Raw genomic sequence first — 24,072 nt, forward strand, 5'->3', positions numbered from 1 at the left:
CCATGGGTGGATCTAACCATGGACAGTATTTCACAGGTTATCCATGACTGTGAGACGTGTGCTGCCATCAAGCAGGCCAAGCAAGTGAAGCCCCTGTGGTATGGTGGGCAGTGGTCCAAGTACAAGTATGGGGAGGCCTGACAGATTGACTCCATCACACTGCCCCAGACACGCCAGGGCAAGCGCCACGTGCTGACCATGGTGGAAGCCACCACGGGATGGTTGGAAACCTACCCTGTGTCTCACACCACTGCCCAGAACACCATCCTGGGCCTGGAAAAGCAAATCCTGTGGAGACATGGCACCCCTGAGAGAACTGAGTCAGAGAATGGGAGCCATTTTAAGAATGGTCTTATCAACACGTGGGCCAGGGAACATGGCATTGAATGGATCTATCGCATCCCCTACCATGCACCAGCTGCCGGGAAAGTTGAACAGTGCAATGGACTGCTTAAAACTACCCTGAAGGCACCTGGGGAGGGGACTTTTAGAAATTGGGAAGTGAACTTAGCAAAAACCACCTGGATGGTCAACACCAGAGGGTCCATCAGTCGAGCTGGTCCTGCCCAGACTGAACCCCTGCACACCGTGGATGGAGATGAAGTCCCTGTTGTACACATGAAAGGTATTTTTGGAAAGGTCTGAACCCCTGCACACAGTGGATGGAGATAAAGTCCCTGTTGTACACATGAAAGGTATTTTTGGAAAGGTCTGAACCCCTGCACGCCGTGGATGGAAAAAAAGTTCCTGTTGTACACATGAATGGTATTTTTGGAAAGGTCTGAACCCCTGCACACCGTGGATGGAAAAAAAGTTCCTGTTGTACACATGAATGGTATTTTTGGAAAGGTCTGAACCCCTGCACACCGTGGATGGAAAAAAAGTCCCTGTTGTACACATGAATGGTATTTTTGGAAAGACTGTTTGGGTTACTCCCACCTCAGGCAAAGAGAAACCCATCTGTGGCATTGTTTTTGCTCAAGGGCCTGGTTACACTTGGTGGGAAATGCAGAAAGATGGAGAAAGCCGTTGTGCACCACAGGGCAACCCAGTCTTGAGTGAGAGCTGTGTGTAAGGTTTCATTGAGATGCAGATTGGGAAATAGAATAAGGGGTGGATAATGTCCTAGATTGCCAAGGAAATTGTGTTCCATTTGCCATCTGCATGGCAGCTGTCTTCTGTTCCGTGGGCAGTTTTCCTTATCTCTTGCACAACTGCGGAGACACCTGCTGATAACAGGCTGTTGAATGTCCCTGCATGGCTGATAAGAACTATAACATCCCATGGGGAGATGCTCCGCCCAGAGGGAGGAGCCAAGCATTCCTACCTGGATAGAATCTGGAGATTCTGGAACACCAGCACGGCTCCTCCACTGGATTCCCCAGAAGAACAGCAGCTCCTTCTTCCTCTGGATATTCAGAAATAAACCACACCCTTCTCCAGGATCCCTGCTCCAGCAGAACCACCCCTGACGCTGCAGGAGTGCTGAGCCACAATTCCAATGGTTCTGCTGCCAGCACCCTGACCCACAGGCTGTCAGGCTGTGTTCTGACTCTGTTCCAGTGTTGTTGTATTTCACTGCATTGCTTATTTTATTTTTTTAAATTTTCTTCCCTCGTAAAGAACTGTTACATCCCGCTCCCATATTTTTTGCCCGAGAGCCCCTTAATTTAGAATTTGTAGCCAGTCAGAGGAGGGAGGGGGAGATTTAATTTTTCCATTTGGAGAGAGGCTCCTGCCTTCCTTGGCAGACACCTGTCTTCCCAAACCAAAAGAGTAGCTTAGGGAGTTATTCTAGCCAGGGGTTAATACACAGACCGTTGTTCTATTTGTCCTTACTTTCTACTTCTCGTATAACTTTTCTGCTGACAAATCTCATGGCTGCCACTTGGCTCTTAACCGCAGTTCTGCTGCCTCTGAGGCCTGCCTTTTGCAGCTTTAACAAAACCCTCTGATTTTAAAGGTTCCCACACACCCCCGCCCACTGCCAAAACCAATAATTCAGTTTTAAATGTCTGCTGCAAAGGTGACATTTCGGGAGTCACAGCCAGCTGCAGTCCCGTAGGCTCCGTTGGCCCTTCAGTGGCACCCGTTTGGTCTGCGAGCAATGAAACACGCCCCCCAGTCATGCAGGACCAGTCCTCGTGCAGTTCCCAACACTGGCTGACAGGCTGAGGGTTCCGTGCTGCTCTGAAGGTGAACAGGGGAGAAACGGAACCCACAGGATAAAACTTGGCCCCCTTTTTGTCAGGGGGTGATGGTCACGCTCAGTGAGCAGCTGGGAGTGGGACTGGGGGGCATTGGGGGGACGTGGGACCCTGGGACCGTGGCATTGGGGTTCGGGGGGGGGGAGAAATAAGAGAGAGAGAGAGAGAGAAGAGAAAGTTTCAGTTCCCCTGAAGGTGCTGGATAGGGCTTAAAGATGAACTAGCAAAAATCCACAGAAGGATATAAAAGTCTGGACACAGCAGGGCAAACATGGCTGGAACCCGTGGAGGAACAGATAAAGGGAACTCCAGTGAGGGTCTTTTGCAAGTTCTGGACCACAGAAGGAGCAGCGACTGCTCAAAATGAAAGTTTGAGGCGAGGTTATCTGGCGTATTGGGGCACTCATGGAAAACTACACTGAGAAACCTCATATTTAGAACTCGCCAGCACCATAAAAGGATTTCAAGAAAGAGGCGGAGCCATGCAAATTATTTCTAGGAAAAGTGAAGTTTCTGTACTTGGTAAGAGACACATTTTCATGAATATTTATAATTACGATGGATAAATAGCCTGTGGCAAAGCCCCCCCTGACCTGCAGGACCAGGACAGATCTGCTGTGAGCCTGAGCTGATAAGGAATTCCAGCTTTCTGCTACCTCCAGTTCCATCAGGGAGTTCACTCCAGCTGATTTTGGTATCGGGGCTGGGGGGACACCTGAGGACACTTGCAGGGGGACACGGGACTGAGGGATTGGGGTGCTGGGTGGACACTGGGGGAGTCACAGGTCTGGGATTGGGGTAATGGGGGGCTCTGGGGGAAAATGAGGGGGGACACGGGATGGTGAGAGTGGATTGGGGTCATGGGGGCGCTGGGAGACACAGTGGGGGCAGAGGGTGATGCCTGGATTTGGGTTGAGGCTCTGGGGTGACACCAAAGGAACTGGGGAAGGAGAGTGGGATTGGGGTCTGGGGATGAGCCGAGGGGGACACCGGGGGCCTCAGGGAGTGACCCCAGGATTTGAGGGGACTTGTATTCATGGGAGTAGGATTGGGCTTCTGGGGGGCCAGGAGGACACGGTACTGTGGGATTGGGGCTCCTGGGGCTGGGGGACATTGGGGAGGGATAAGTAACCCCAGGATTTGGGATGAGGGAGCCCAGACATGCCCAGGGCTCTGCTGGCCAGGAGTGCCTCCCTTCCCCCTGGGCTGACCCCACTCCCCGGCCCAGTCCCTCACTGATGAACCCTCCCCGTGTCTCCCCCGTGTCCCCTCTGTGTCCTCCAGTGTCCACACCGGTCCCTGTGGCCTCTCCCCTCCATGGCCGTCCAGGCACAGACCCTGGCACTGCTGGCAATGGCCGTGGCCACCACGGGCATCGAGGTGGTGCCCCTGGACATGGCCCAGGACTCCTTCGATGACCAGTACCAGGGCTGCGGCCCTGCCATGACTGAGGCATTGCCAGCCCTCAACCGCTCCGAGTTTGAGCAGAACCCTCTCTTTGCCCAGGCCTGGACTAAGGCCACAGCTGAGTGGCAGAGTCGGGGGTCCCCTGTGTCCCCTCTGTCATCCCCAGCCCAGGCCATCGCCCTCATGGCCTACACAATGAATGACCTGTACAGAGTGTTCAACGCAGCCGTGCGCACGGCCGGGCAGGAATACCAGGACAACTTCCACTTCAAAACGCTGCATTTCCTGCTGACCCAGGCCCTGGCCACATTGAGGGTCACTCGGGGTCCAAAGTGTCAGAACGTGTACCGGGGGGTGCGTGGGGTCAGGTTCCAGGCAGGATACGGTGACATCGTCCGTTTCGGTCAATTCACGTCGGCGTCACAGAGTGAAACAGTCTCCCAGCAATTTGGGATAGACACAATGTTCCAGGTGCACACGTGCCACGGTGCAGAAATCCGGGAATTCTCCAAATATCCTGGCGAGAAGGAGGTGCTGATCCCACCCTTTGAGACCTTTGAGGTCGTCGAAGTCAGCCAGGAAGGAGAAAGCGCGTGGATCCAGCTCCGCTCCAACGGGACCTTCAGCAAATACAAGTGCGAGTGGCTGCAAGGTGACGCCACAGATGAGAGCCTGGGGCAATGGGGACACCCACTGGGGATGAGGCAGGGACATGGGCACCCACTGTGGCTGTGGGGACAAGGACACCCCATGCTGGGCAGAAGGAGAGGGAAAGCCAGTGCTGGGGACACTCACTGGATGTGGTGAGAAACCAAGTGCTGGGGGCACCCACTGTGGCCATGGGGACACCAGGATAAGGCACAGGGGACAATGACACTCACTGGGCATGGGGGGACAGCGACACCCAGTGCTGGGGAGAGCCACTGTGGACAGGGAATACCCACGACAGGGCACAGAGGGTGGGGACACTCACTGAGAGTTTGGGGACAGGGACAGCCCATGCTGGGGACGCCAATCTCGGGACACCCATTGTGGGCACGGGGACAGGAATGTCCATGACAGGGCACCGGGATGGGGACCCCCACATCTGGGAGGAGACAGGGTCAGGGACAGCCCAGCCTGGGGACCACAGGGACAGGGATGTCCCCATTCTGATCCTGTCCCTCCCCACCAAAGGCAGCGCTGTGGGGCTGGGCCCTGTGTGCTGGACGTGGGTGGGCTGGGAGCCCTCATGGCCCTTCCTGAACCCCTGTTCCCAGCTGTCACCGGCCATGGCACCTCCTGACTCCCCCTGATCCCTGTCACCCCTATGACCCCCTGCCCTCCCTGGGCCTCGTGCCCCCCTGTGCGCCCCCGCAACACCCTGTCACCTGACACCTCATGGCCCCCATCTCTCCTGTCACCCCTAATCCCCCATTATGGTCGCTCCCAACCCCCTCACTCCCCATATGATCCCTCTGACGTCCGTCTCTTTATCTGCCAGGTGGCAGCATCCCCAGGGCTCCCTTCCATGTCGGAGGACTCCTCCTGGCCACTACAGCCCTGGCAGTGGCCACTGGGATCCTCTGAGCCACGAGGCCTCTGTGGTCTCCAAGGTCGCTGTGGTCACTGTGGCAAGCATGGCCACCATGGCAACCAAGGTCATCGCCGTGGCCACCACAATCACCAAGACCACCATGACCTCTGGAGAAACGAGGCCCCCAAGGCTACCAAGGCCACCACAGCCACTCTGGCCACCTTGGCAGCTATTGCCACCTTGAGGTCACTGTGGCCACCATTGCCACTGTGGCACTGTGGCCACCACAGCCACTCTGGCCTCATGGTCACAAAAATCAACGAGGTTTCTGTGGCCACCATGATCAACAAGAAACCAGGAGCCACAAAGTTACAACAGCCACTGTAGCCACTGTGGCCACCAGTATCATTGTGCAAAGAAATTCTATTAAATAATTCTATCAAAACAATTCCATTAAATAAATCTGACAAAGCCAGAAAAAAGTGACAATTCTTATGCAGGGCTCAATGTCAGTCCTCACACCAACACTCCTGGGAACGTCTCTTTCTCTCTGCCTCAAGGAAGATCCCTGGGGAGCACCCCCTCCCAAGGGAGGAACCTCACACACATTTCATTTCAAGCAGGAACAGGGGAAAGGAATCTCAGTCCGAGAGGGGACTGGACATTCCCAGGGTCAGTTGATAGATGGCCAGGCCCAGTTCTGGCACTTCATCCTCACTTGTCAATTTGGAGTTCATGATTTGGGCTGGTTTTAGCCCAATTCAGCACCAAAAAATCAGCAGCAGACCCCTCTGAGCACAGCCCTGATGACCACAAATGGGGCATTGTCCCTGCGGCGCATTCCAGGCTGAGCATCCTGCCACATCCTGCAGTTCAGGAGAACCTTAGAGGCTGGAATCTGGGGGGTTCAAGAGGGAAGGGCAGGTCCTGTCCCTGGGGAGGGACAGTCCCCAGTGGCAGTCCAGGCCCAGAGGGTCCTGCTGGAGCAGCTGTGGGGAAGGACCTGGGGTTGCTGGTGGGTGACCCGTGAAGCTGGCCATGTGGCCTGGGGCCTGGAGGGATCCAGGGTGTATCATGAAGAGCAGGACCCAGAGTATTTCCTCCTCTTTCCAAGTAGGTAGGGCAGTGTTTGTACCCCTCTGTCCTTCCCATTGAGGCACATCAGGAGTGCTGTGTCCTGATCTGGCAGTGCTGTGACCAGATCTGCCCAGTGCCGTGTCCTGTCCTGGGCTGCTCTGGACTCAATCCTGTGCTCAGGGGAGACGCTGCCTGAGCTGGGAGGTTGGGCCAGGTGCCCACTCTGGGTCCTTCCAGCCTGACCCATCCTGGGATTTGGGGATTCTGGCAGTTGTGGTTCAGGAATTGTCCACAGGAGGGCAGCAGCGAGCGCGGGAAATCAGCAGCACTGCGCCTGCGCCGCCCCCAGCTGCAGTTCCGGGTGCCAACAGCAGGCGGCAGCACGAGCTGCTGGTGCTGCCCAGCGCCCGCCCCGCCCCATCCCGGCCCCAGGGGCTCTGCAATGGTTTGGGATGGAGCGACCTTAAAGCCCGTCCGGTGCCAGCCCTGCCATGGGCAGGGACATCTTCCCCTGGGCCAGGCTGCTCCAGGCCCTGCCCATCCTGGCCTTGAACTGTTCCAGGAGTGGGGCAGCCACAGCTTTGGTAGTGATGGGTAATATGATGATTGGCTCTCAATGTTAAGGGATGAATATTGTGGTTATGTTAAGAGAAGTTTTGTTGATGTATGGTTATGTGATTTTAGTTTGTTGTTTGGACTCCCTGTGTTCTCCCCATCGCCCCCTCTCCTCCCCCCATATTGTTGCTGCAGGACAGCTGTGGTTGTCAGGATTGTCAGGGACATGTACCCGTGCCCCTTGCATGGGGCAGTTGGGAATGGGGAATGCCTGTTGCTGCGGAGGAGTGGCACGGCAACATCTCACCTCCAACCACACTGCAGGAAGGTCTCCACCAATGGACAGCAAGGAAGAGTCAGCTGGTAGACTGTGGGAGGGGCCAGGGATTTAGAAGGAAAATGTTTGAATATGTATGACTCCTTATAAATATGTATTTGGCTGATGCAACACCAGGGGGATAAAGGACAGAGCCGCCATGGATGAGACTCTGGCTGCAGCTGAGCATATAGCTCAGGATACAATGGAACATTTCCTCTATCTACCTTTTGGTCAGAAAAATTCACCTTGCCAGAGGTTTACTTGCAGAATGGAGACAGAAGTGCCCTGTAAATATATTCGTGATCAAAGGAAGAGGCCGTGGGGAATTTCCCCACGGGGTGTCACAAATTGCTGGACAATGCAGCCTCCTTTTTACCCCAATTTCCCACCCATATCTCCCACTCCCTTTCCCCATTGGCAGAGGTATTTGGAAGGTGCAGACTTCCCAGTCCAGCCACTGCACGTCCCCCTTGCTACACACCCCGCCCTTCTGCCACACATACACATGACCATTAAAATGAGCTTTAACTTTACCCTGGGCAGGGTAATTAATATTCATAAGCCTGTTAAGTCTTTGTTCTTCTTCTTGAAATTCAGGAATTTGGTAGGACCTGGTCTGAGCAGCAGTCCATGTCAATCAGGAACATTTTCTGTAACTGATGGTTTCTCTGGTCACTTCCTTCTCTACAAGTCCCAGGCCTTATCCACCACCAGATTCACACAATCTATTTGTAAAGAAACATTCCTCTTATTCCTTTCTAGGTTAAATTAATTGGGATGTGGAAATAGAGTTTGGTTTGGTTTAAGTGCTGAATATGTGGGAATTCACAGGATTTGGGCAAGAATGCAAATCAATGAATTTTCAAAGAAATAAAGGACAGTTAATGAAATATTGGGGTGTGGGGAGTAGGTAGAATTTTCTTTTTCTCTCCTCTTCCTCTTTTTTCCCTTTTTTCTGCCCAGGGAAAATGGCAGTGGTGGCCTTGGTAGCCTTGGTAGCCTCTTTTCTCTGGGGGTCACGGTGGCTTTGGTGATCGTGGAGACCACGGTGACCTTCATTGCCTTGTGGCTCAGACAATCCAGCCGGGGCTGTAGTGGCCAGGAGGAGCCCTCTGAGGTGGGAGGGGGCCCTGGGGATGCTCCCACCTGGGAGGGAAAAAGAGGAGAATGAGTGGTCCATGGGGTTGAAGAGGGTGAGGCGGGTCAGAGAGGGGTCAGGGATTACAGGGGTACAGGGGGGGTGTGAGGGGAGATCAGGTGGGGTGGAATACCGTGGTGGTGGGGATCAGGGTGCTCAGGAAAGCCATGGGAGCTGTCAGGGGTTCAGAGGGGGCCATCACACGGGGTGAGTAAAGCTGGGGGCCACGGGCATTGGGAGCATTGGGGGTGAGCAGTCGCTGGTATGCAGGAGGGAGATTGATGGTCAAGGGGCTGTGGGGGCTTTAGGGATGATGGGGTGTCAGCGGGGCAGTGGGGTAATATAAGGAGCAATATGGGGTTTCAGGAGGCTCAGATTGAGCTTTAGGGCTGACAGGTGTCAGGAGGAGATAGGGGGAGCCATGAGGGGTGTCAAGGGGGTGGGAGAGGTTCAGGGGGGGTCAGGAGGATCCCAGCCCACTCATGACCAGCTCACAGGGCCGGTCCCTACGGAGCTGGTCTGCAGAGGGGAGGGACAGAGACAGCAGAGGAGGGTTCCTATCTCTGTCCATTTCAGCGTCCCTGTCCCTGGCATCCTCTGCGCAGGGGTGTGTCTGTCCCCTCCCAGATGTGGGGGTCCCCATTCCTGTGCCATGTCATGGGTGTCCCTGTCCCCCATCACCCGTGGGTGTCATTGTGCCCTGTGCCTTAGCATGGGTGTCCCCATCCCCGCAGTGGGTGTCCCTGTCCTCCAGGTTTTCCCCATGATGTCACGTCACAGACACTCGCAGCTGTATCTGCTGAAGGTCCCACTGGAGTGGAGCTGGATCACTGCCCTCTCTCCTTCCTGGGTGACACTGGTGACCTCAAAGGTCTCCAAGGGTGGGATCAGCACCTCCTCCTCAGTAGGACTGGAGGAAAATTCTTGGATATCCACACCGTAACACGTCTACACCTGGAACATCGTGTCTGTCCCAAATCGCTGAGCGATCTGTTTATGCAGTGATGTCGATGTGAATCGGCCAAACCAGATGGTGTCACCACACCGCGCCTCGAACCGGACACCAGGCACCCCCAGAAACACATGGTGACACCGTGGTCCCCGAGTGTCCCTCAGTGTCACCAGGGCCTGGGTCAGCAGGAAATGCAGTGTTTTGAAGCGGAAGTTTGCAGTCTCATCCTGCGAGCACTGGAGCTGACGGGTGCTGGCCAGCCGCTCCTGGAGTGACCGCTGGAGAGCACGAATCCCACATCTCCCAGGTTCTCTGCCAGAACCCTGAGCAGTGGCTCCGTCTGCGGTGTGGGGATGCAGGCAAGAGCAGGGCTGTGAAGCACTGAGGCAAGGGAAGGGAGGAGTGGGCACGCGTGTGGATGCCAAGGCGCTTTTTAGACCCAGGCGAGGCCAAAAACGCCATCAGGGAAAAACCATTGGGGAGGCACTTATAAAGGGGAAGGGCGTGACCCGAGGAGACATGAGGGACCAATGAACGAAGCCCAGGGGAGGAGCGAGGGACACAAGTGAACCAATAGGAATGGCCTAGGGGAGGGAAAAGGCTCAGGGGACAAATCATATGTTAGGTAAGGGAAGATTGACATAGAAATTTCTCGAAATGAAAAGGTGGTTGTTTACAATGATAGGTAACTGGCGGGAGGAACAAACCATTATGAGGGAGAACATGGGGGGAACGGAGGGTCAAACCAAAATCTTAACTTATAAGAAATAACCAACTTCACAATAAAACCTGTACAGGACACACAATGTTACATCTCCCCCTTTTTTGTTTTAAAAAGGAGAGGGGGGCACTGTAAAAAGGGACAGAGTCCAGTTCATGGAGATGGTGCTGTAAAATGTGTAAAGTCCAGTCCTTTGTACTCCGGTGCTCTCTGCCTTTTGGCTCTCCCACTATCTATCATTCTTTGTGACACCGGCAGCAAAGGCGCTCTTGCATGCTGAGGAAGGCTTTGTGGTGGAGGCAGTGATGACTTGCTTCAAGACACCGAAGCGCAAGGACGGCAAGAGACGAATGGCAGCAAAGTAACTTCTGCTCTTCATGAAGAACAGCATCTACAATTGCGAGGAGCATTGTGGGCGCCTGAAATGAAATGAGAGCAGAGCACATGATGAATACTAAAACAAACATAACAACGGAATTTCTCTGAGGGAGAGGCAAGTAAATAAAAGAGGTAATATCAGGATTCTCTTCCCCTCCTGCAAGGTTTTCTATTCTGTGCAAACGTACGGTCATCGGGGTCCTCCTGGCCGTGGGGGGTTACAGCTTGAGGCGCGCTAACAGACTCCGTTGGTGTATAGGGCTTGATTAGTTTCTCAGGGACCCATCTGACACCTGAGGGCGTGGACACGCAGGCATATCCATGACCCCAAGTGATGAGTTGTAATGGACCCTGGATTTCTGCAGAGTCTGGGTCCCTAATAAGGACAGGTGGCTTTTCTTTGAGCCCATAGTGTTGTTGCAGATGGAAGTGTCTCAGGACTGGTGGCTTGGGTCTGTCGAAAGAGCAATTCAAAAAACTGATAGTAAAGAGCGCTTTACAAAGTCTGAGGTGTGGGGACAGAGCTTGGACATCTCCCCGTTGGCGGGCGAGGACTTGCTTTAAGGTTTGGCGAGTGCTTTCTATTACAGCCTGACCAGTGGGGGAGTGTGGAATTCCCGCCCGATGTTGTACCTCCCATTCCTGCAAAAACTCACCAAACGCCTTGGAGGTACAAGCTGGGCCATTTTCTGTTTTGATGGTAGATGGGATTCCCAAAACTGCAAAGGCACGCATCAGATGTTTTTGTGCATCTGCCGCTTTTTCCCCAGTGTGGGCTGAGGCAAAGACTGCCGCCGAGAAGGTGTCCACAGATACGTGGACATATTTGAGCCGCCCAAATTCGGACACGTGGGTGACATCAGTTTGCCAGACCTCGCAGCTGCCGAGTCCTCTAGGGTTCAGCCCGGAACCCAATGATGGTAGAGCCATCTTCTGGCAATTTGGGCAGGTGGCCACAATCGATTTGGCCTGGTCCTGCTGCAGGTGAAATTGGCGGAGCAGCCCTGGGGCATTCTGGGGGAATTGCTGATGGCTTAATTTGGCCTGCTGGTCAGTGCTAGGCAGGCCAGCCAGCTGCAGGGGTGCGGCTGGGGCGTCTGCCCTGCGGTTTCCTTCGGCAATAAACCCAGGGAGCTCGGTGTGTGATCTTACATGCATTACAAAGAAGGGTTGCTCTCGGTGGGAAACCAGGTGTATTTAATGCGAGAGCAAGCGATAGATGGCAGGATTGGAAACTTCTTTGTGCACTGCAGGTTCTGCCCGGGACACTACGCCTGCTACATAGGCTGAATCGGTTACTAGATTAAAAGGCTGTGGAAACTTCTCAAAGGCCCCGATGACTGCATCTAACTCAGCAACTCATGGAGAACCCTCCACAATCTGCACATTGGCTTCCCACTGCTGAGTGTGAGGGTCCTTCCAAGTAAGCACTGACTTGTGGGATCCTCCAGATGCGTCTGTAAAAACTGTCAGGGCTTTGAGTGGGTGGCAACTTTGAACCTCTTTTGGAATTAAATTAAATTCAACATTAAACAATTTGTGGTCTGGATGGTCGATTGAAATTTGGCCAGTGTAGCTGTCTAGGGCGAACTGCAAATTCTCATTAGGCCGGTATAAATTTTCCACAGTGTCCAGAGATATCGTCCCCATGGATGTTTGGATAGGGAGGTGAATGCTGGCAAAATCGCACCCTGCCAACACACGCAGGCGAGCCCTAGCCCTCGTGATCAGCTGGGCCATCAGCTCTTGTGGCTTGGTGATGCTCTTGGACAGCTGGTGACCAAGGAACACCCACTCTATGATTAAGAGGGGGTCCTTTTGGTCCGTGTCCCATTGAAAAATCAACCCATAAAGATGCGGTGGCCTACCCAGGATTATGAAGCGGAAGGGCAGATCCTCACAACACCGGTGGGCGTGTCGACTTGGTGGATTGGACCTTCTCGAGTGCTGCCCTGGCCTCCAGAGTCAGAGACCTCGGGGAATCCAGGGTCTCCCCCGCTTTTAACAAGTTGAATAGAGGGGATAAATCTCTTGTGGTGAGCCCTAACCAGGGCCTGATCCAGTTGAGGGATCCACAGAGCTGGTGCAGGTCTCTTAGGGTTTTAGGGTCAGTGTGAATTAGGATTTTTTGGGGTGTAATGGTACGGTGGATGGTCTCAAGGCCCAGATACTTCCAAGGCGGCAGGCGTTGGACTTTCTCTGTTTGCAACTCAAATCCTGCCACCAACAAGGCTGTAATCGTGTCCTCTAAGGCGCGTGCAAGCGTGTCATCGTCAGGGGCACAAATAAGGATCTCATCCATGTAATGATATATTACGCATTTTTTCTCCCTTGCGCGCACAGGGGACAGAACCCTAGCAACACACCACTGTCAGATAGTGGGGCTGCTCTTCATTCCCTGAGGAAGAACGCACCAGTGGTAGCGCTTCATGGGAGCTCCTCTGTTGATGGAGGGCACAGAGACAGCAAACCGTGGTGCATCATCTGGGTGAAGGGGAATGTGAAAGAAAGAGTCTTTGATGTCAATAACTGCCAATTTCCAATTTTGTGGGAGCACAGATGGGGAAGGCATCCCTGGCTGGATGCAACCCATGTCTCCAATGACATTTTTGATTTTCCTCAGATCGTGGAGAAGACGCCCCCTGTCACCTCCACGCTTCCTGATGACAAAAACAGGAGAGCTCCAGGGGCTGTAGGTAGCATTCTGTAGCGCACAATGCTACAGAAGTTGTCCCGGTATTGCTGGTGGGAGTGCCCGGCCACATGCACGGTGGCATTGAACTCCTTGTGCACGTCCTTTATCGTGTAGGTCATGAGGGCGATGGCCTGGGCTGGGGACAGAGGAGTCACAGGTGGACCCGCCTCCACCACTCGGCCGCAGCCATCATCCAGGTCTGGGCAAACAGAGGATTCTGCTGGAATTCAAAGTGGTTGAGGGCTGGTAACAACTCTGTCATGGCGTGTCGGCAGCCTGGATGCTGGTCATCAAAGGAGTTCCAAGCCACGTCCAGGGGGACAACTGTGAAGCCTGTGTTTGCCACGGTCATTGCCAGCAGTGCCAGGGTCCTAACCAGGGAGTCCAGAGAAGGGAGTGGCCGCCAGGACTAGTGTGAAACACCGGGGGACACTGGGAAACTGAGGGGACACTGTGGGACATGGGGAACACTGAGGGACACGGCAGGACACTGACGTGACACTGAGAGGATGCAGAGGAGACATGGGGGGACAATGGGACACAGAGAAGATCCATCCATCAGGGGCTGGGGAAGGAGGGTGGTGTCAGCCCCAGGAGAGGGAGGGCAGCCTTGGCCAAGAGAGCTCTGTACACATCCTGGGAGCCTGATCTCAAATCCTGGGGTCACTCCTGGGTGACCCAGTGTCCTCCAGTCTCCCCAGGGGCCCAAATCCCACACCCGCATTCTTGCTGTAATATCCCCAGTGTCCCTTCAGACCCTCCAGGACCCCAACCCCAAATCTGGGGTCACCCCCTGACCTTCCCAGCGTCGCTCTTGCCCCCCCTCCTTGCCCCAATCCCACTCCCAGTCTGGTGTCCCCTTTGGACTTGTTGCAAATGATACACCCCAGGACCCCAACCCAAATGCAGGGATCACCCCCTGCCCCCTGCTGTGTCCCCCAGCACTGCCATGGAGATGAGTGGGTAAAGAGGGAAAATCCCTGATTTGAAAGAATAAAGAGTTTCCTGAGTGAAACATGAGGGTTTTTCATCAAAAAATAGGTGGTGCAGCCTCTGTCCCCCTTTCTCCATTTTATTTTTTTTCCTTTCTCATTCTGTTTGTTTTTCTTTCTTTCCTCCCAGTGCTTCTTCTGTTGCATTGCCTCAAATCAGGAAATTTGGAACAGGCCCCAAACTGATTATTCATCATTTTTAAATTGCACTGAACAGCCCCTGCCAGCTCCCTCTGCCCTTCCTGCTGCTCCAGACCCTTCCCCAGCTCCATCCCTTCCCTGGTCATGCTCCAGCCCCTCCAGGTCCTTTCTCAGGGTCTGCAGTGAATGAGGAAAAAGGGAGGAACATTTCTCCAGCACCTTTTTGCAGATCGAGGTTTTAAAAATAAAGTTTTGATTTCCCTCTAACAAAAACTCCAGGAACTGCTTTATTTTAGGAAATGAGGCGCTCTGCAGGAGAGGCCTTAAAGGAGCTGGACATGACCCCTGGACATGTCCTGGAATCTGATCCCAAATCCAGGGGTCACTCCTGGATGCCCAGTGTCCCCCAGACCCCCCGACTCCCAATCCCAGTCCCACAGTCCTATATCCCCCCTCAAGGTGTCTTGTCAGCCACCCTCAGGACCCTGACTCAAATCCTGGGGTCATTTCCTGACCCCCCCCCTCCTCAGTAACCCGTGTGACCCCCAGACTCTCAATCCCACTCCCACAGATCTGTGTCCCCCCTCCTGGTGTTTCCCAGTGTTTCCATTACCCCAATCCCTCTCCCAATCCCTTGTACCCCTCCCAGTGGCCCCATGTCCCCCAGGACCCTGGCCCAAGGTTTGGGGTCCCCAATGGGTCCCACTGTCCCTGTGGCCTCCCCCCCTTACCCCAATCCCACTCTCAGTCCCATGACCTCCCCAGTGACCCCTGGACCCCGATCCAGTCCCATGGGCCCCCCAAGCGTCCCCCATCACCCCACTGCCACTCCCATGGTCCTGTGTCTCCCATCGCTGGCCCCCAGACCACCCCAGCACCCCAGTCCCTGTTCTGTGACACCTCCAGTGCCCCCCCAGACCCCAATCCCACTGTCCCACAAGGGTCCCCAGCCCCTGATACTGAAATCGGACAGAGTGAAAGTCCCTGATGGAACTGGAGGTATCAGAAAGCCGGAATTCTTGATCAGCTCGGACTCACAGCAGATCTCTCCTGGTCCTGCGGCTCAGGAGGGACTTGCCATTGGGTATTTATGCATCATAATTATAAATATTCATGAAATTGTGTCTTTATCTAATACAGGAACCAGCACTTTTCCCATAAATAATCTGCATGGCTCTGCTGCTTTTTATTGTGCTGGAGAGTCATAAAAATGAGTTTTCTCATTGTGGTTTTCACTGTGTGCCCCAATATCCCACATGACCTTGCCTCAAACTTTCGCTTTGAGCAGTCGCTGCTCCTTCTGTGGTACAGAACTTGCCAAAAACCCCTCATTGGAGTTCCCTTTATGTCTTTCTCCACAGGTTACAGCCACCTTTGCCCCGCTGTGTTTTTACCTGTTCATCTTTAAGCTGGACCCAGCACCATTAAGGGATGTAAAACTTTCTATTCTCTCTCTTATTGCTCAGCCCCCATGACCCCACTCCCACCGTCCCATGTCCCCCCAGTTGCCCCCAGTCCCACTCCCCAGTGCTCACTGAGTTGCAGTCACGCCTCAGATACCAACTGGGGTCCCCTCTCAGATGCCATCTGTGGAGGATCAGCAATGGGACATCACGCCACGATCAATATGACCAAGTGAAGTCAAATTTATTGCAAGAACAAAATGTATTTATGCTTTGTTCTACTGTTCATGCGCCTCAAGCTAATACATGATTGGTTTAGCCTGGCTGTGCACGCGTCTCAAGCCTTCAGCTCATTGTTCAGTCTTCTTTCTTCATGCATCTCATTGTGGTTTATTGTTTTCCCTTCAGGCACTCTGCTGTGGTTTTTTGCTCCGTCTTCTTAGCCCGCCCCACATCCTGGACTTGTTTTTCTCCTGAGTAGGCTCTTCCTGTTTTTGAGCTATCGGGGACAATGAGAAATTCTGCTCCGTCCCTTTACAGGCTGCTTGGGCACTGTGTCTGTTTTCCTGCAAAATTCCCTCAACAGACATCCCTGTGGGCACCTTGAGCCTGGGGATGATCTCTTGGGGGAGTGCCTGGGTGCCTGAGCTGAGCTGAGCTGCCCCAAGGCGTGGCCGTTCTACAACCCAGGGCACACCAGCCTGGGCGCTGACAAATCCCTGTGGGAAACAGACTTGCAATAAAGCGGCACGAGAGGTTCCTTTGTATTCAAACCCATCACCTCCAGGCATCACTGGAAGAGGAAACACTCCTGGGGATTACCGGGAAATGGATTTTCTGAGCTACCACGCCACCATGGGCTCAGGTATCTCCTGGTGTTGCTGGATCCCCTCTTGGAGGTCCAGAACTTCTCCTGCCACACCAATAAGGGCAGGGAAGTCACCCAGGTACTCCCCCAAGAGATCATCCCCAGGCTCAAGGTGCCTGCAGGGATGGCATCTGATAGGGGACCCCAAGTGGTATCTGAGGTGTGGCAACAACTCAGTGAGCAGTGGGGAGTGGGACTGGGGGAAACTGGGGCAACGTGGGACTGTGGGATTGGGGTCCTGGAGGGTGAACAATAAGAGAGAGAATAGAAATTGAGATCCCTTAAAGGTGCTTAATAGGGTTTAAAAAGAAGTAGTAAAAAACAAGAAAAGGATGTAAAAGTGTGTACAGAGAAGAACAAAGGTGGGTGGAACCTATGGAGAAAGAGAGAAAGGGCACTCCTGTGAGGGGTTTTGGCAAATTCTGTACCACAGAAGGAGCAGTGTCTACCAAAGGTGAAAGTTCAAGGTGAGGTTATCTGGCACACTGGGGCCCTCAGTGAAAACCACACTGAGAAAAGTAATTTTTAGGACTCTCCAGGACCATAAAAGGATTTCAAGAAAGAGGTGGAGCCATGCAAATTATTGCTAGGAAATGTGCTGTTTCTTTACTAGGTGAGGGACACATTATAACGAATATTTGCAATTGTGGTGGATAAAGACCCTGTGGCAAAGTCCCCTGTGACCTGCAGGACCAGGACAGATCCACTGTGAGTCTGAGCTGATAAAGAATTCAGTCTTTATGCTACCTCCAGTTCCATCAGGGAGTTCACTCCAGCTGATTTTGGTATCGGGGCTGGGGGGACTCTGGGGGGACACTTGCAGGGGGACACGGGACTGAGGGATTGGGATTGGGGTGCTGGGGGGACACTGGGGGAGTCACAGGTCAGGGATTGGGGTAATGGGGGGCTCTGGGGGAAAATGAGGGGGGACACGGGATGGTGAGAGTGGGGTGGGATTGGGGTGATGGGGGGGCTGGGAGACACAGTGGGGGCAGAGGGTGATGCCTGGATTTGGGTTGAGGCTCTGGGGTGACACCAATGGAACTGGGGAAGGAGAGTGGGATTGGGGTCTGGGGATGAGCCGAGGGGGACACCGGGGGCCTCAGGGAGTGACCCCAGGATTTGAGGGGACTTGTATTCATGGGAGTAGGATTGGGCTTCTGGGGGGCCAGGAGGACACGGTACTGTGGGATTGGGGCTCCTGGGGCTGGGGGACATTGGGGAGGGATAAGTAACCCCAGGATTCGGGATCAGGGAGCCCAGACATGCCCAGGGCTCTGCTGGCCAGGAGTGCCTCCCTTCCCCCTGGGCTGACCCCACTCCCCGGCCCAGTCCCTCACTGATGAACCCTCCCCGTGTCTCCCCTGTGTCCCCTCTGTGTCCTCCAGTGTCCACACCGGTCCCTGTGGCCTCTCCCCTCCATGGCTGTCCAGGCACAGACCCTGGCACTGCTGGCAATGGCCGTGGCCACCACGGGCATCGAGGTGGTGCCCCTGGACATGGCCCAGGACTCCTTCGATGACCAGTACCAGGGCTGTGGCCCTGCCATGACTGAGGCGTTGCCAGCCCTCAACCGCTCCGAGTTTGAGCAGAACCGTCTCTTTGCCCAGGCCTGGACTAAGGCCACAGCTGAGTGGCAGAGTCGGGGGTCCCCTGTGTCCCCTCTGTCATCCCCAGCCCAGGCCATTGCCCTCATGGCCTACACAATGAATGACCTGTATGGAGAGTTCAACCCAGCCGTGCACACGGCCGGGCGCTCCAGGCAGGAATACCGGGACAACTTTCACTTCAAATCTCTGCATTTCCTGCTGACCCAGGCCCTGGCGACACTGAGGGTCACTCGGGGTCCAAAGTGTCAGAACGTGTACCGGGGGGTGTGTGGGGTCAGGTTCAAGGCAGGGTCCGGTGACGTCATGCGGTTCGGTCGATTCACGTCGGCGTCACAGAATGAAACAGCCTCCCAGCAATTCGGGAGAGACACGATGTTCCAGGTGTACACGTGCCACGGTGCAGAAATCCACGAATTCTCCAAATATCCTGGCGAGAAGGAGGTGCTGATCCCACCCTTTGAGACCTTTGAGGTCGTCGATATCAGAAAGAAAGGACAAAGGCTATTCATTCAGCTCCGCTCCAATGGGACCTTCAGCAAATACAAGTGCGAGTGGCTGCAAGGTGATGCCACAGATGAGAGCCTGGGGCGATGGGGACACCCACTGGGGATGAGGCAGGGACATGGGCACCCACTGTGGCTGCGGGGACAGGGACAGCCCATGCTGGGCAGAAGGAGAGGGAAAGCCAGTGCTGGGGACACTCACTGGATGTGGTGAGAAACCAAGTGCTGGGGGCACCCACTGTGGCCATGGGGACACCAGGATAAGGCACAGGGGACAATGACACTCACTGGGCATGGGGGGACAGCGACACCCAGTGCTGGGGAGGGCCACTGTGGACAGGGAATACCCACGACAGGGCACAGAGGGTGGGGACACTCAGTGAGAGTTTGGGGACAGGGACAGCCCATGCTGGGGACGCCAATCTCGGGACACCCATTGTGCGCACGGGGACAGGAATGCCCATGACAGGCACTGGGATGGGGACCCCCACACCTGGGAGGAGACAGGGTCAGGGACAGCCCAGCCAGGGGACCACAGGGACAGGGATGTCCCCATTCTGATCCTGTCCCTCCCCACCAAAGGCAGTGCTGTGGGGATGGGCCCTGTGTGCTGGACGTGGGTGGGCTGGGAGCCCTCATGGCCCTTCCTGAACCCCTGTTCCCAGCTGTCACCGGCCATGGCACCTCCTGACTCCCCCTGATCCCTGTCACCCCTATGACCACCATGACCCCCCTGCCCTCCCTGGGCCTCGTGCCCCCCTGTGCCCCCCTGCAACACCCTGTCATGGTGACACCTCATGGCCCCCATCTCTCCTGTCACCCCTAATCCCCCATTATGGTCGCCCCCAACCCCCTCACTCCCCATATGATCCCCCTGACGTCCGTCTCTTTGTCTGCCAGGTGGCAGCATCCCCAGGGCTCCCTTCCATGTCAGAGGACTCCTCCTGGCCACTACAGCCCTGGCTGTGGCCACTGGGATCCTCTGAGCCACGAGGCCTGTGTGGTCTCCAAGGTCGCTGTGGTCACTGTGGCAAGCATGGCCACCATGGCAACCAAGGTCATCGCCGTGGCCACCACAATCACCAAGACCACCATGACATCTAGAGAAACGAGGCCCCCAAGGCTACCAAGGCCACCACAGCCACTCTGGCCACCTTGGCAGCTGTTTCCACCATGAGGTCACAGCGGCCACCATTGTCATTGTGACACTGCGGCCACCACAGCCACTCTGGCCTCATGGTCACAAAAATCAACAAGGCTTCTGTGGCCACCATGATCACCAAGAGACCAGGAGCCACAAAGTTACAACAGCCACTGTAGCCACTGTGGCCACCAGTATCATTGTGCAAAGAAATTCTATTAAATAATTCTATCAAAACAATTCCATTAAATAAATCTGACAAAGCCAGAAAAAAGTGACAATTCTTATGCAGGGCTCAATGTCAGTCCTCACACCAACACTCCTGGGAACATCTCTTTCTCTCTGCCTCAAGGAGGATCCCTGGGGAGCACTCCGTCCCAAGGGAGGAACCTCACACACATTTCATTTCAAGCAGGAACAGGGGAAAGGAATCTCAGTCCAAGAGGGGACTGGACATTCCCAGGGTCAGTTGCTCGATGGCCTGGCCCAGTTCTGGCACCTCATCCTCACCTGTCAATTTGGGGTTCATGATTTGGGCTGGTTTTAGCCCAATTCAGCAACAAAATCAGCAGCAGACCCTTCTCAGAACAGCCCTGAGGACCACAATTGGGGCATTATCCCTGCGGCGCATTCCAGGCTGAGCATCCTCCCACATCCTGCACTTCAGGGTGATCTTAAAGGCTGGAAATTGGGAGGTTCAAGAGGGCAAGGGCAGGTCCTGTCCCTGGGGAGGGACAGTCCCCAGTGCCATTCCTGGCTGGTGGGACCTGCTGGAGCAGCTCTGGAGAAGAACCTGGGGGTGCTGGTGGGTGATCCGTGAAGCTGGCCATGTGGCCTGGGGCCTGGAGGGATCCAGGGGATATCAGGAGGGGTGAGGCCAGGAAGTCCGGGAGTGACCGTGGCTCTCTGTCCTTCCCAGGGAGGCACACCCAGAGTGCTGTGTCCAGCTCTGGCAGTGCAGTGTCCAGTTCTGCCCAGTGCCATGTCCGGTTAGGGGCTGCTCAGGAGCCAATCCTTGTGTCAGGGATGACGCTGCCTGAGCTGGGAGGTTGGGCCAGGTGCCCACTCTGGGTCCTTCCAGCCTGACCCATGCTGGGATTTGGGGATTCTGGCAGTTGTGGTTCAGGAATTGTCCACTGGAGGGCAGCAGCGAGCACGGGAAATCAGCGTCACTGCGCATGCGCCGCCCCCAGCTGCAGTTCCGGGTGCCAACAGCAGGCGGCAGCACGAGCTGCTGGCGCTGCCCAGCGCCCGCCCGGCCCATCCCGGCCCCTGGGGCTCTGCAATGGTTTGAGCTGGAGCGACCTTAAAGCCCGTCCGGTGCCAGCCCTGCCATGGGCAGGGACATCTTCCCCTGGGCCGGGCTGCTCCAGGTCTGGCCCAACCTGGCCTTGGACCATTCCAGGAGTGGGGCAGCCACAGCTTCTATGGGCAGCCTGTGCCAGGGCATCACCACTGCCACAGGGAAGGATTTTATAGGAAAGATAGGTGCTGATGTCTTTGTAAAACTACTCGGAGGGTCAAGGACCTTTAGGAGACATTGTTGTCAGTGTCTTCAAAATGGGTCTTGATATGTCTACACAAGAACACATGTGGTTTGTCATAGAACCCTGGTGGCTTGACCAGAAAGTTTGAAGTCCTGAACATTCGTCCAGTAAGAGAAATTGTTCCCCACAATTTTTCACCAGACAGCCTGAACTTCTGAACTTATGGAGAATATTATAGCTTCAAGGGGGATGTGGGGTAGGTGCTTTGGGACAGCTGCCCCTTCCTGGTACCACAGCCAATGGGGAAAGGGAGAGGGCAACTTGCAGCCCTGAGTTTGGGATAAAAGGAGGCTGTGCTCTCCGAATCCTCAAGAGAGAAACCCCGCAGGGATATGGCTGTGGAAACTCTGTCCCTTTATTCCAATCAAGGTTCAAGACTACTTTGTGAACACTTGTCTTTTCATAGTGTGGCTTTTCCCCAGATACTGAAGGTGCTGGGTAGAGCTTAAAGTCTGACTGGCAAAAATGATAAAAGGATGTAAAAGTATTTACACAGGACAATAAAAGTGGCTGGAAGCAGTGGAGAAAGAGATAAAGGGAACTCCAGGGGTGTTTTTGACAAATTCTGAAACACAGAAGGAGCTGCACCTGCCCAAAGCAAAAGTTGGAGGCAAGGTCATCTGAGATATTGGAGCACTCAGTGCAAATGACCCCCAGAAACCCCACTTTTATGACCCTCCAGGAAAATAAAAATTATTTCCTAAAAGAGGCAGAGCCATGGCAATTATTTAAGGAAGCAGTGCTGGTTTTGGATTAGCTAAGAAACTCATTTGAATGAATATGTATAATTAGGACTGATAGATTTTGTGTGGCAAAGTCCCTTCTGTTGTGCATCACCAGGAGAGATCACGGCCCCTCCTGGCCCCTCCCGGCCCCTCCTGTACCCCTGTAATCCCTGACCCCTCTCTGACCCGCCTCAACCCCCTCACCTCCATGGACCACTCATTCTCCTTTTTCCGCCCAGGTGGGAGCATCCCCAGGGCCCCCTCCCACCTCAGAGGGCTCCTCCTGGCCACTACAGCCCCGGCTGGATTGTCTGAGCCACAAGGCAATGAAGGTCACCGTGGTCTCCACGATCACCAAAGCCACCATGACCCCCAGAGAAAAGAGGAAACCAAGGCTACCAAGGCCACCACTGCCATTTTCCCTGGGCAGAAAAAAGGGAAAAAAGAGGAAGAGAAGAGAAAAAGAAAATTCTACCTACTCCCCACGCCCCAATATTTCATTAAATGCCCTTTACCTTTTAGGAGATTCATTGATTTGCATTCTTGCCCAAATCCTGTGAATTCCCACATATTCAGCACTTAAACCAAACCAAACTCTATTTCCGCATCCCAATTAATTTAACCTAGAAAGGAATAAGAGATATGTTTCTTTACAAATAGATTGTGTGAATCTGGTAGTGGATAAGGCCTGGGACTTGTAGAGAAGGAAGTGACCAGAGAAACCATCAGTTTCAGAAAATGTTCCTCACTGACATGGACTGCTGCTCAGACAAGGTCCTGCCAAATTCCTGAATTTCAAGAAGAACAAAGAAATAACAGGCTTATGAATAATAATTCCCCCACCGATGGTGAAGTTAAAACTCATTTTAATGGTCATGTGTCTGTGTTACAGAAGGGCTGGGTGCGTAGCAAGGGGAACATTCAGCAGGTGGATTGGGAAGTCTGCACCTTCCGAATAACTCAGGCAATAGGGAAGGTGAGTGGCAGATATGGGTGGGAAATTGGGATAAAATGGAGGCTGCATCGTCCAGCAACTTGAGACAACCCATGGTGAAATTCCCCATGGCCTCTTCCTTTATTCATGAATAAAATTACAGGACTCTTCTGTCTCCTTTCTGCAAGTAAACCTCTGGCAAGGTGAATTTTTCTGATCAAATGGTCAATAGCAAAAATGTTGTTCCACTTTAATCCTAAGCGCTGCGCTTAGCTGCAGCCAGAGTCTCATCCACAAAATGGCGGCTCTGCCTTTTATACTCCGGGTATAGCATCAGCCAAATACACATTCATAAGCAGTCATACATTTTCCTTCTATATCCCTGGCCCCATTCAAAGTCTGCCAGATGACTCTTCCTTGCTGTCCATTGGTGGAGACCTTCCTGCAGTCTGATTGGAGGTGAGGTGAGGCATGCCACGCCTCCCCAGCAACAGGCTTGGCCCTTACCCAACTGCCTGATACAAGGGGCACAGGTACACGCCCTCCTGCCACATGTCCCTGACAGCCCTGATAACCTGGGCCTTCTGGTGGCAACAATAAAGACGGAGGAAAGGAGGCTCAGGGAAGAAAAGAGGTTGTCCGAAAAACAAACCACAATAACGTAACCATAAAAAACAGAACTTCTCTGAACATACAAACATATTCATCCCTTAATTGTGAGAGCCAATCATCATGTTACCCATCTATAACAAAGCTGTGGCTGCCCCACCCCTGGCTGTGTCCAAGCCCAGACTGGGCAGTGCCTGGAGCAGCCTGGCCCAGGGGAAGATGTCCCTGCCCATGGCAGGGCTGGCACCGGACGGGCTTTAAGGTCGCTCCATCCCAAACCATTGCAGAGCCCCCAGGGCCAGGATGGGGCAGGGCGGGTGCTGGGCAGCGCCAGCAGCTCGTGCTGCCGCCTGCTGTTGGCACCCGGAACTGCACAGTGCAACTGAATTCCCACGCTCGCTGCTGCCCTCCTGTGGACAATTCCTGAACCACAACTGCCAGAATCCCCAAATCCCAGCATGGGTCAGGCTGGAAGGATCCAGAGTGGGCACCTGGCCCAACGTCCCGGCTCAGGCAGAATCATCCCTGAGACCAGGACTGGGTCCAGAGCAGGGCAGAAAGGGACATAGCACTGGGCAGAACTGGATAGAGCACTGCCAGATCAGGACACAGCACTCCTGATGTGCCCCAGTGG

At 54.3% G+C, this 24,072-nt stretch overlaps 2 protein-coding genes across 2 annotated transcripts; both read left to right on the forward strand.

Annotated features, from left to right (window-relative positions):
* Positions 1–3,524: 3,524 nt before the first annotated feature.
* On the forward strand, positions 3,525–5,312 carry LOC136570917 (erythroblast NAD(P)(+)--arginine ADP-ribosyltransferase-like). Its single transcript, XM_066571331.1, has 2 exons — positions 3,525–4,266; positions 5,098–5,312. Exons 1-2 carry the CDS (start codon positions 3,525–3,527, stop codon positions 5,181–5,183), a joined length of 828 nt encoding a protein of 275 aa, XP_066427428.1. The 3' UTR covers positions 5,184–5,312.
* A 12,478-nt stretch (positions 5,313–17,790) lies between these two features.
* LOC136570915 (erythroblast NAD(P)(+)--arginine ADP-ribosyltransferase-like) lies at positions 17,791–19,468 on the forward strand. Its single transcript, XM_066571329.1, has 2 exons — positions 17,791–18,541; positions 19,383–19,468. The coding sequence occupies exons 1-2, from the start codon at positions 17,791–17,793 to the stop codon at positions 19,466–19,468; spliced, it is 837 nt and encodes a 278-aa protein (XP_066427426.1).
* The last annotated feature ends 4,604 nt before the right edge of the window (positions 19,469–24,072 follow it).

This window comes from Molothrus aeneus, unplaced genomic scaffold (genome assembly GCF_037042795.1).
Source record: "Molothrus aeneus isolate 106 unplaced genomic scaffold, BPBGC_Maene_1.0 scaffold_43, whole genome shotgun sequence".
NCBI classification, from domain to species: domain Eukaryota; kingdom Metazoa; phylum Chordata; class Aves; order Passeriformes; family Icteridae; genus Molothrus; species Molothrus aeneus.